General features: G+C 52.2%; 1 protein-coding gene across 3 annotated transcripts in view; it reads right to left on the bottom strand.

The window, feature by feature from the left end:
- Positions 1-421: 421 nt before the first annotated feature.
- The window catches only part of gdpd4 (glycerophosphodiester phosphodiesterase domain containing 4), a 77,868-nt gene continuing 65,877 nt past the window's right edge, over positions 422-12,412 (bottom strand). For all 3 annotated transcript variants that reach the window (XM_033023379.1, XM_033023381.1, XM_033023380.1), the window contains exons 12-16: positions 10,864-11,021; positions 5,782-5,929; positions 3,821-3,903; positions 1,205-1,281; positions 422-819 (exon numbers count right to left, since the gene is read on the bottom strand). In XM_033023379.1, coding sequence (XP_032879270.1) covers positions 716-819; positions 1,205-1,281; positions 3,821-3,903; positions 5,782-5,929; positions 10,864-11,021 — 570 coding nt within the window. In that variant the 3' untranslated portion in view covers positions 422-715. The remainder of the gene's footprint in view (positions 820-1,204; positions 1,282-3,820; positions 3,904-5,781; positions 5,930-10,863; positions 11,022-12,412) is intronic.

Raw genomic sequence — 12,412 nt, 5'->3', positions numbered from 1 at the left:
CAGGCCCTTCGGCCCAACCACCCTATGCAGACAGACCAAGATGCCCCATCTATACCAGTCCCACATGCCCACGTTGGCCCCACATCTCACTACAGAGAGCATCTGTGTTGCCCGGACTGAGGCCTCCGCTGTAGAGAAAGGTTGAGCAGGAACCTAGAACTTTATTCCTTGGAGCGTTGGAGGATGAGGGGCCATCTTATAGAGGTGTATAAGATCATGAGAGAAATAGATTGGGTAAATGCACAGAGTCTGTAACACTGTTGGGGAATCAACAACCAGAGGACATAGGTTTAAGGTGAGGGGGGGGGAAAGGTTTAACAGGAACCCGAGGGGTAACTTTTTTACACAAAGGGTGGTGGGTTTATGGAACGAGCTGCTGGAGGAAGTAGTTGAGGCTGGGACTATCCCAACATTCCGGACAGGTTCATGGATGGAAGAGGTGTAGAGGGATATGGGCCAAAGGCAGGCAGGTGGGACGAGTGCAGGTGGGACATGTTGGTTGGCATAGGCGAGATGGGCCGAAGGGCCTGTTTCAATGCTGTACGACTCGATAAACCTTCCCCTTCCATGTATCCGTCCACGTGGGATGACTTAGTTCCCTTCGAGTTTTCGGATGGTCGACCTCCATCTCCTCGTTCCCACATTCCCTCCAGGCAGAAGACCACCACACACATCCCCGCCGAATATTGTCCAGCTCCAGTCCACAGGGAGTTGTCTAAACGTGGCCTGGGACTGCTGACGTTGGGAGACTGGCTGTGTTGTTGCTGGGCTGGATGGCAATGGGCTCGGCCTCGGAAACAGACCACACGTTGTTCATCTCTGCAAGAGAAGAAGGAGATCCATGACCTGCATGACTTGGATACTAGTTTGAGGAAGGACAGTCTTGCTATTGAGGGAGTGCAGCGTAGGTTCACCAGGTTAATTCCCGGGATGGCGGGACTGTCATATGCTGAGAGAATGGAGCAGCGGGGCTTGTACACTCTGGAGTTTAGAAGGATGAGAGGATCTTATAGAAACATGTAAAATTCTTAAGGTATTGGACAGGGTAAACATGCAGGAGGAGGCCATTTGGCCCTTCGAGCCTGTGGTTGCAGGAATATTGTTTCCCGATGTTGGAGGATTCCAGAACCAGACCCTTATTCTTTTATCGTATGTCAGTCCCACCATCCCGGGAACTCACCTGGTCCAGCGGACCACATGTTACCTGTTCGGAACTTGCTGTAAATCCCTTTATCCCTCCCCTTCACGCTCGGATGGCAGGCAAATCCGTTTTCCCTCCACCTGCGGGGAAAGGAATGAAATGAAAGCTGACGTCTCACTGAGGTGGTCAACCATTTTGAGTTCAAAATGGCTGCCCTGACCATGGAGCAATAATTGTGAAGTGACACCGAAGATAGACACAAAATGCTGGAGTAACTCAGCGGGACAGGCAGGCAGCATCTCTGGAGAGAAGGAATGGGTGACGTTTCAGGTCGAGACCCTTCTTCAAACCGAGAGGTGGAAGGGTAAGATGTGAATGAGTGGGTTAGCATATGATGAGCACCGGGCCTCTATTCACTGGGGTTTAGAAGGTTGAGGGGGACTTCATTGAAACTTACAGAATACAGAGTGGATGTGGAGAGGATGTTTCCACTAGTGGGAGAGTCTAGGACCAGAGGTCACAGCCTCAGAATTAAAGGGCGCTCTTTTAGAAAGGAGGTGAGGAGGAATTTCTTTAGTCAGATGGTGGTGAATCTGTGGAACACATTGCCACAGAGGGCTGTGGAGGCCACGACAGTGGATATTTTTAAGGCCGAGATAGACAAATTCTTGATTAGAACGGGTGTCGAGGGTTATGGGGAGAAGGCGGGAAAATGGGATTAGGAGGCAGCGATCAGCCGTGATTCGAGGGGAGGGGAAGGGGGAGAGGGGGGGGGAGGGGGGAGAGGGGAGGGGGGAGGAGGGAGAGGCGGGAGAGGGGAGGGGAAGGGGGAGAGGGGATAGAGGGGAGAGGGGGAAGGAGGGAAGGGAGAGAAGGGGGAGAGGGAGAGAGGGAAGGGGAGAGAGGGAAGGGGAGAGGGGAGAGGGGAGAGGGGAGAGGGGAGGAGAGGGGAGGAGAGGGGGGAGATGAAGTGCCCAGGGTGAGTCTCATCCGGACTATGAGCTAAATACCAAGTGCTGGAGTAACTCAGCGGGCCAGGCAGCATCTGTGGAGGGAATGGCCAGACGGCGTTTTGGGCCGGGACCCTTCGTCGGACTGATTGAGATTAAAGAAGGGTCCCCGACCCAAAACATCACGTGTCAAGTTTCCCTCCACAGATGCTGCCTGACCCGATGCTGCCAGTACTTGTGTTGGTTCAAGTTTCCAGCATCTGCAGTCTCTCCTATTAACCATAACGGAGCGAGTTGTGCAGAGATGTAGAGGTGACGCTGGTGCAGCGGGTGGAGCTGCTGCCTCCCAGCTCCAGGGACCCATCTCGGGTACACGGACAGGAGAGGTTTGGAGGGATGTCGGCCAAACACAGGGAAACAAGACCAGCTGGGTCAGCTGGGTGACGTGGCCAGCATGGAGCGGATGGGTGGAAGGGCCTGCACACGCGCTGTGTAACTCTGTCCTCTGGGGTGGGACACATGCGGACAGACGTCGTGCGGGAGGCCGCAGGGAAGCTGAGAGACGGAACGCCGCGGCCTGGATCGGCGCCGCGCGGAGGCGTCAGGATGGAACCCGGCGATGATCGTGGAGGTGGGCGAGGACGGGACACGTGCGGGTCGGAGGATGCCCCGCCGGGAAGAAAGGTGGTCCAGCGTGGGGGGGGGGGGGGGGGGGGGCGTGAGGGAGGGGGGCGTGAGGGAGGGGGAGGGGAGGAAAAACGAACGTGGACCCCCGCTTGAGAGGACTTTGTAAATGTGAGGTTATCCACTTTGGTAGCAAAAACAGGAAGGCAGATTACTATCTAAATGGCATCAAGTTGGGAAAAGGGGAAGTACAACGGGATCTGGGGGTCATTGTTCATCAGTCTATGAAAGTAAGCATGCAGGTACAGCAGGCAGTGAAGAAACAAGACTTTATAACAAGAGGAGTCGAATATAGGAGCAAAGAGGTCCTTCTGCAGTTGTACAGGGCCCTAGTGAGACCACACCTGGAGTATTGTGTGCAGTTTTGGTCCCCTAATTTGAGGAAGGACATTCTTGCTATTGAGGGAGTGCAGCGTAGGTTAACAAGGTTAATTCCAGGGATGGCGGGACTGTCATATGCTGAGAGAATGGAGCAGCTGGGCTTGTACACTCTGGAGTTTAGAAGGATGAGAAGGCATCTTATTGAAACATATAAGATTATTAAGGGTTTGGACATGCTAGAGGCAGGAAACATGTTCCCGATGTTGGGGGAGTCCAGAACCAGAGGCCACAGTTTAAGAATAAGGGGTAAGCCATTTAGAACGGAGATGAGGAAACACTTTTTCTCACAGAGAGTTGTGAGTCTGTGGAATTCTCTGCCTCAGAGGGCGGTGGAGGCCGGTTCTCTGGATACTTTCAAGAGAAAGCTAGATAGGGCTCTTAAAGATAGCGGAGTCAGGGGATATGGGGAGAAGGCAGGAACGGGGTACTGATTGGGGATGATCAGCCATGAAATGGCAGTGCTGGCTCGAAGGGCCGAATGACCTCCTCCTGCACCTATTGTCAATCTATTGTCAATCTGTCACCGCCCTGTAGGTGCCGACTATTTACATACCTTGGGTACACAAAACAAAGAATATCACTGTGACAATAAAGTATAATTTATTCATTCCTTCATTCAGCAAGCTTCATTGACCAAGCCACGCAGAGCACAAGTGTTACCTACCAGTGGAATATAAAGATCAGCATGACCAACATGGCTGATACGATGTCTGATGAAACCCACATCGCTTTGTACTGGAAGGGGGTCTGTAGAGAACGAGAAACGTGAAAATAAAACAGTGTGCAATAGAACAGCACGGCACAACTACAGGCCCTTCGGCCCACGATGTCCGTGCCGAACACTACGCCAATTCAAACCAATCTCCTCTGCCTGCACGAGATCCACATTCCCCCATTCCCTGCAGATCCGTCTGCCTTTGACGTCCATGAAACAGCTCTATTTCCATGCTGTATGGCTCCATGTGCTTCCACCACCACCCCATGGCTGTGCATTCCACGCACCAACCTCCCTCTGCAAAACAAATCATCTGTCCTACACATAAATCTTCTGTAAACTTTCTCTTCTTTTCAATCCTGAGGATCTTGGCCTGAGTCAGAGTATAGGAGAGAGATTGTAAATGTGGTTGAACGGAGCCAGAACACCAGCCTTGCTCTCAATGCCAACAAGACCAAGGAGACAGTGTTTAGTTTAGTTTAGAGATACAGCATGGAAACAGGCCCTTCGGCCCACCGAGCCCGCACCCACCAGCGATCCCCGCACACTAACCCACACTAGGGACAATTGACATTTATACCAAGCCAATTAACCTACAAACCTGTACGTCTTTGGAGTGTGGGAGGAAACCGAAGATCTCAGAGAAATCCCAAACAGGTCACGGGGAGAAGGTACAAACTCCGTACAGACAGCGCCCGTAGTCGGGATCGAACCTGGGTCCCCGGCACTGCATTCGCTGTAAGGCAGCAACTCTACCGCTGAGCCACTGTGACCAGCCTGGTCTTGGAGGGGTGAATGCTCCTCAAACTGTGGAGCATCCTGGACAATACATCTCACCCCCTCCATGACACACTGGTCAACATGAGGAGCACCTTCAGCAACAGACTGGTTCCACCAAGATGGGTCTGTCGACCCTATCTACGCCTCTCATAATTGTAGATTCCCCTATCAGGTCTCACTTCAACCTCCCACACTCCAGAGAAAGCAATCCAAGTTCATCCAACCTCTTGTTGTAGCTAAGATAGACACTAAATGCTGGAGAAACTCAGCGGGACAGGCAGCCTCTCCGGAGAGAAGGAATGGGTGACGTTTCAGGTCGAGACCCTTCATGTGGGCGGGACAGAGATAGAATGTAGTCAGAGACAGGAAGACTGGTGGGAGAACTGGGAAGGGTAGGGGAAGGAGGGAGAGGGAAAGCAAGGGCTATCTGAAGTTAGAGAAGTCAATGTTCATACCGCTGGGGTGTAAACTATCCAAGTGTAATATGAGGTGCTGTTCCTTCAATTTGTGCTGGGCCTCACTCTGACAATGGAGGAGGCCCAGGACAGAAAGGTCAGATTGGGAATGGGAGGGGGAGTTGAAGTGCTGAGCCACCGGGAGATCAGGTAGGTTAAGACGGACTGAACGGAGGTGTTCAGTGAAACGATCGCCGAGCCTGCGCTTGGTCTCGCCGATGTAGGGAAGTTGACACCTGGAACAGCGGATACAGTAGATGAGGTTGGAGGAGGTGCAGGTGAACCTCTGCCTCACCTGGAAAGACTGTTTGGGTCCTTGGATGGTCGAGGGGGGAGGTAAAGGGACAGGTGTTGCATCTCCTGCGGTTGCTGGGGAAGGTACCTGGGGAGGGGGTGGTTTGGGTGGGAAGGGACGAGTTGACCAGGGAGTTGCGGAGGGAACGTTCTCTGGGGAAAGCAGAAAGGGGCGGAGAATGGAAGATGTGGCCAGTGGTGGGATCCCGTTGGAGGTGGCGAATGTGTTGGAGGGTGCAGGCCCTTCTTCAGAAGACTTTCTTCACCATCCTATCCCAGTCCCTCGCTGTCTTCATGGAGCTTTGCAATTTGTCTTTGGCAACGGGCAAGATCGGTGCGTGCGGGCTAGCAGGGGGTTGGGGCGGTTGAAGGACAACCTACCATGAGGAAGCAGGGCTGGCCGAGTTCCCTCAGCCTCTGGGGGTCGTTGGTGATGACCGAGTGGGCACCGGAGCACCAGGCCAGCGAGAAGATCCACGGCTCAGTCACCACGTACAGGTTGGTGCTGATGTTGGCTGCAGAGTACATCCTGGGGGAGAGGACACAGTCAATACACAATACACAATAGACAATAGGTGCAGGAGTAGGCCATTCGGCCCTTCGAGCCAGCACCGCTATTCAATGTGATCATGGCTGATCATCCCCAATCAGTACCCCGTTCCTGCCTTCTCCCCATATCCCCTGACTCCGCTATCTTTAAGAGCCCTATCTAGCTCTCTCTTGAAAGCATCCAGAGAACCGGCCTCCACCGCCCTCTGAGGCAGAGAATTCCACAGACTCACAACTCTCTGTGAGAAAAAGTGTTTCCTCGTCTCCGTTCTAAATGGCTTACTCCTTATTTTTAAACTGTGGCCCCTGGTTCTGGACTCCCCCAACATCGGGAACATGTTTCCTGCCTCTCGCGTGTCCAAGCCTTTAACAATCTTATATGTTTCAATGAGATGCCCTCTCATCCTTCTAAACTCCAGAGTGTACAAGCCCAGCCGCTCCATTCTCTCAGCATATGACAGTCCCGCCATCCCGGGAATTAACCTTATAAACCTACGCTGCACTCCCTCAATAGCAAGAATGCCCTTCCTCAAATTAGGGGACCAAAACTGCACACAATACTCCAGGTGTGGTCTCACTAGGGCCCCTGTACAACTGCAGAAGGGCCTCTTTGCTCCTATACTCGACTCCGCTTGTTATAAAGGCCAACATGCCATTCACTTTCTTCACTGCCTGCTGTACCTGCATGCTTACTTTCATAGACTGATGTACAAGGACCCCCAGATCCTGTTGTACTTCCCCTTTTCCCAACTTGTCGCCATTTAGATAGCCCACGGGTTACTTGCCCCTCATAGGGCTTTAGACACTACAACACGGATGTAACAGGCCCTCAACGCACTGGTGATCACCCCGTACACCAACACTCGGGCAGCAAAGTTGCTGTCTTACAGAGCTTGCAGCGCCAGAGACCCGGGTTCCATCCTGACTACGGGCGCTGTCTGTACGGAGTTTGTATACGTTCTCCCCGTGACCTGCGTGGGTTTTCTCCGAGATCTTCGGAATCGTCCCACGCTCCAAAGACGCGCAGGGTTTGTAGGTTAATTGGCTTGGTGTAAATGTAAAATGTCTCTAGTGTGTGTAGGATGGTGTTAATGTGCGGGGATCGCTGGTCGGTGGGGACCCGATGGGCCGAACGGCCTGTTTCCGCGCTGTATCTCTAAACGAAACTAAACCAAACTAACACACACACACTCATTTGGTATTGTCTTTCCGCTGACTGGATAGCACGTAACAAAAGCTTTTCACTGTACCTCGGTACACGTGACAATAAACTAGACTGAACTGAGAACTGAACAAGGGACAATTTACAATTTCACCCAAGCCAATTGACCTACAAACCCGCACGCCTCTGGAGTGTGGCAGGAAACCGGAGCACCCGGAGAAACCCCACGTTATCACACTTTCTCATCTCCTCTCCTCTCCACACACAAGGGGGACTCTGTCCTTGTTGCAAATGGGGGGAGGGGGAGCAAGAGCGGAGCTGCGGGATATCGAGGAGACCCTTGTGAGAGCCTCATCTATAACGGAAGAAGGGGACCCCCGTTTCCTAAAGAATGAGGACATCTCAGATGCCCTGGTGTGGAACACCTCATCCTGGGCACAGATGCAGCGTAGACGGAGGAATTGGGAGTAGGGGATAGAGTCTTTACAGGAAGCAGGGTGGGAAGAAGTGTAGTCCAGATAGCCATGGGAGTCAGTGGGTTTGTAGTAGATGTCGGTCAGTAGTCTGTCTCCTGTGATGGAGATAGTGAGATCTAGAAACGGTAGGGACATGTCGGAGATGGTCTGATGTGCTGGATGGAAATTGGTGGTGAAGTTGATGAAGTGAGTGCAGGAGTTAGCACTGATGCAGTCATCAATGTAACGGAGGTATAGTTCGGGGATAGGACCAGTGTACGCCTGGAACAGGGATTGTTCAACGTACCCTACAAAGAGGCAGGCATAGCTGGTGCCCACATAGCTACGCCTTGAACTTGGAGGAAGTGGGAGGTGTCAAAGTTGTTGAGGGCGAGGACCAGCTCCGCTAGGCGGTGGAGAGTGTTAGTAGAGGGAAATTGGCTGGTTGGTTCTGCGGTCGAGGAAGAAACGGAGTGCTTTAAGACCTTTCCTGGTGGGGGTGGAGGTGTAGAGTGAGCTCGATTGTAATCATGTATTGTCCTTCCACTGACTGGTTAGCACACAACAAAAGCTTTCCCCTGTACCTCGGTACACGTATATAAGTCTAAAGTCCCAACGGAAATAACCTCAATGTATGTGCCACCGTGCTGCGTAAGTCGGGCGGGTTGGCACAGCGGTAGAGTCGCTGCCTTGCAGCGCTTTTAACGCCAGGGACCCAGGTTCGATCCTAACTACGGGTGCTGTCTGTACGGAGTTTGTACGTTCTCCCTGTGACCTGTGTGGGTTTTCTCTAAGGTCTTTGGTTTCCTCCAACATTCCAAAGACGTACAGGTTTGTAGGTTAATCGGCATGGTACAAATGTAAATAAATTGTCCCCGGCGTGTGTAGGATCGTATTGGTGAGCGGGGATCGCTGGTCGGCGCGGACTCAGTGGGCCGAAGGGCCTGTTTCCGTGCTGAAACTTAAACTAAGCTCGTGTGGAAGCAAGGTTGACAAAAGTGCTGGAGAAACTCAGCGGGTGCGGCAGCATCTATGGAGCGAAGGAAATAGGCAACATTTCGGGCCGAAACCCTTCTTTAGACTGATGTAGGGGTGGGGGGGGGAAGAAGAAAGGAAGAGGAGGAGCCGGAGGGCTGAGGGAGAGCTAAGAAGGGGAGGAGACAGCAAGGGCTACCGGAAATTGGAGAAGTCAATGTTTATGCCACTAGGGTGCAGACTGCCCAAGCGGAATATGAGGTGCTGCTCCTCCAATTTGCGGTGGGCCTCACCCTGGCCATGGAGGAGGCCCAGGACAGAAAGGTCGGATTGGGGATGGGAGGGGGAGTTGAGGTGCTGAGCCACCGGGAGATCAGGTTGGTTATTGCGGACCGAGCGGAGGTGTTGGGCGAAACGATCGCCAAGCCTGCGCTTGGTCTCACCTATGTAGAGCAGTTGACACCTAGAGCAGCGGATGCAATAGATGAGGTTGGAGGAGATGCAGGTGAACCTCTGCCTCACCTGGAACGACTGCTTGGGTCCTTGGATGGAGTCGAGGGGGGAGGTAAAGCGACACGTGGAAGCAAGGCGTGTAAGAAGCAACAGCATACATCAATCTAACCACCCACAGTGAAATGACATTACAATCCAGCAGCTTGGATTGTGAAACTGGGTTAAGCACGACTTAGATGGGATTTACTGAGCCTTCTAAATAAAAATAAATCTGTTATTAATTTTGAAATTAAAAATAGATGCAAAGACTGAAAATCTGACAGAAAATGCTGGGACAAGTCTTCAGGTGAGTGATGACCAGTGGAGAGAAGGTTTAAAGGGCCTGTCCCACTTACGGGATTTTTTCGGTGACTTGCTGGCACCCGCCGAAAATGTTCAACTACTCACGACCATAGAGGCGTCACGTGTCGACATGTGTCGCGGGGTGACGCCTGTATGGTCGTGAGTAATCGCCCAAAGAGTCGCACCTTCTTCTGGTCACCGCTGGATGTTCAACATGTTGAAGATTGTCGGCCACCTGCTGCCACTATGACGGGTGCCGGCAAGTCGCCGAAAGAAATCGCGTAAGTGGGACAGGCCCTTTAGTGTTTCAGGTTTAGTTACGTTTAGAGATACAGCACGGAAATAGGCCCCTCGGCCCACCATGCCCACACCGACCAGCGATCCCCGCACACTAACACTACCCTACACACACTAGGGGCCATTTTACATTGATACCAATGCAATTAACCTACAGACCTGCACGTCTTTGGAGTGTGGAATCTTTGTGAGAAATGGGGGAAGTGAAAGAACCAGACGGTAGACACAACGTGACGCATTTCTGCTGACTGGATAGAATGCAACTAAAAGCTTTCCACTGTACCTCGCCACATGTGACAATAAACTAAAGAGGGAGAGAGAGGGAGGGGGAGAGGGGGAGAGGGGGAGAGGGGGAGAGAGGGAGATAGAGAGACAGAGAGAGAGAGAGAGAGAGATCGAGAGCGAGAGAGAGAGAGAGAGAGAGAGAGAGAGAGAGAGAGAGAGAGAGCAAGGGAGAGCATTAGAGAGCAAGAGAAAGAGAGTGTGAGTGTGAGTGTGAATGTGAGTGAGAGTGTGAATGTGAGTGTGATTGTGAGTGTGAGTGAGTGTGAGTGTGAATGTGAGCGTGAGCGTGAGTGCGAGTGTGAATGTGAGTGTGAATGTGAGTGTGAATGTGTGTGAGTGTGAGTGTGAGTGTGAATGTGAGTGTGAGTGTGAGTGTGAGTGTGAGTGTGGATGTGAGTGTGAATGTGAGTGTGAGTGTGAGTGTGAATGTGAGTGTGAATGTGAGTGAGAGTGTGAATGTGAGTGTGATTGTGAGTGTGAATGTGAGTGTGAATGTGAGTGTGAGTGCGAGAGAGAGAGAGAGAGAGAGAGAGAGAGAGAGAGAGAGAGAGAGAGCAGCAGATGTTGGTTTAAATGGAAGGTAGGTAGACACACCAAATGCTGGAGTAACTCTGCGGGACAGGCAGCATTTTGTGAATGGATGGACATACGGACAGACAGACGGATAGATGGATGGATGGATAGCTAGATATGGAAAGACAGATAGATAAAGATAGATATATAACAAACAAACAAATCAAGAAAGAATGATGGTACAAAAACAATGGCCCAAGTCTGTGTATTTCACAGCCTATTTGGAGGTTGCAGTATTGAATGGCCCTGATGATTGCAGCGCAGGGATAAAGCTGCTCCTGTACCTGGACGTTACAGCCAGTGAGCAAAGCAAAGCTTTCCACCGTACCTCGGTACACGTGACAATAATGAACCTCAACGTAAACGTCTGACCTGATCTCCCTATGGGAGAGTTCGCTGTAGCGGACATTGATCCTGGTGATCCTGTCCATCTGCAGGTCTCTGACAGGCTGCTTCCCTCCGTAGATGTGTATGAACCCCGGCATCTTCTGCTGCACGATTGGCCTGAGGGGGTTGGGAAGCCAGAGGATCTGCAGGGGAAGGTTCACAAAGATTCAGTTCTCCACACGTTGTCCTCGAGTCTAGAGATACATCGCGGATACAGGCCCTTCGGCCCATCGAGCCCACGCCAACTAACGATTCCCGTACGCTGACACTATCCTACACACACACACGAGGGGACAATTTACAATTATACCCAGCCAATTAGCCTGCAAACCTGTACATCTTTGGAGTGTGGGAGGAAACCGGAGTGACACGGTGGCTCAGCGGTAGAGTCGCTGCCTTACAGCACTTGCAACGCCGGAGACCCGGGTTCGATCCCGACTACGGGTGCTGTCTGTACGGAGTTTGCACCTTCTCCCCGTGACCTGCGTGGGTTTTCTCCGAGATCTTCGGTTTCCTCCCACACTCCAAAGACGTACAGGGTTTGTAGGTTAATTGGCTTGGTGTAAGTGTAAATTGGCCCTAGTGTGTGTAAGATAGTGTTAGGATGTGCAGGGATCGCTGGTTGACGCAGACTCGATGGGCCGAAGGGCCTGTTTCTGTGCTGTATCTCTAAACTAAACTAAACTAAACTAAATCCCAGAAAAAAACCCGCGCAGGTCACGGGGAGAACTTCTGTCCCGTAGTCAGGATCGAACTCGGGTCTCGAGTGCTGTGAGGCAGCAACTCTACCACGGCACCACCGTGCTGCCCTGTTGAAGCTCGTGCCGTGGTACGGGGAAGCTGGTGAGCACGGCGGATGGGGTGGTTACATGCACAGAGTCTCTTACCCAGAATAGCGGAATCGAGGACCAGAGGACGGGTTCAAAGTGAAGGGGAAAAGATTTAATAGGAATCCGAGGGGTAACTTTTTCACACAAAGAGTGGTGGGTGATTGCATCCTTGTCATGGTCAGTCGGGGAGCTTGTGTGTCTCAGTGACCCCTAGAGCTACACCAGCGGGAGATCCATCTCCTGTTAGGGTCTCCCATGCTGGACAGGTCGATGGGTAGAGGGGAGATGAAGAGTGATTGATCCACTGGTCCTCCAGGTTGGGGGTTGAGCACAGGGCTAACAAACCCTGTCTCGTAAAACACATATGTTACAGAAACAGCAAGTGAAGGAATCAACAATACTGAGTGGAGGACCTTCGTTGTTGCCCTACAGGCCAGGAGGCATCATAGGCAGTAAGTAAGTAATGGTGCGTGTATGGAACGAGCTGCAGGAGGAGGTAGTGGAGGCTGGGACTATCCCATTGTTTAAGAAACAGTTGGACAGGTACATGGATAGGACAGGATTGGAGGGATATGGACCAGGCGCAGGCAGGTGGGACTAGTGTAGCTGGGACATGTTGGCCGGTGTGGGCAAGATGGGCTGAAGGGCCTGTTTCCACACTCTATGTGTAGCTGGGACATGTTGGCCGGTGTGGGCAAGATGGG

The sequence above is a fragment of the Amblyraja radiata genome, chromosome 6 (genome assembly GCF_010909765.2).
Source record: "Amblyraja radiata isolate CabotCenter1 chromosome 6, sAmbRad1.1.pri, whole genome shotgun sequence".
NCBI classification, from domain to species: Eukaryota; Metazoa; Chordata; class Chondrichthyes; order Rajiformes; family Rajidae; genus Amblyraja; species Amblyraja radiata.
Note: the sequence above shows the minus strand (reverse complement) of the source record. Positions and strands in the feature narration are given on the sequence as shown.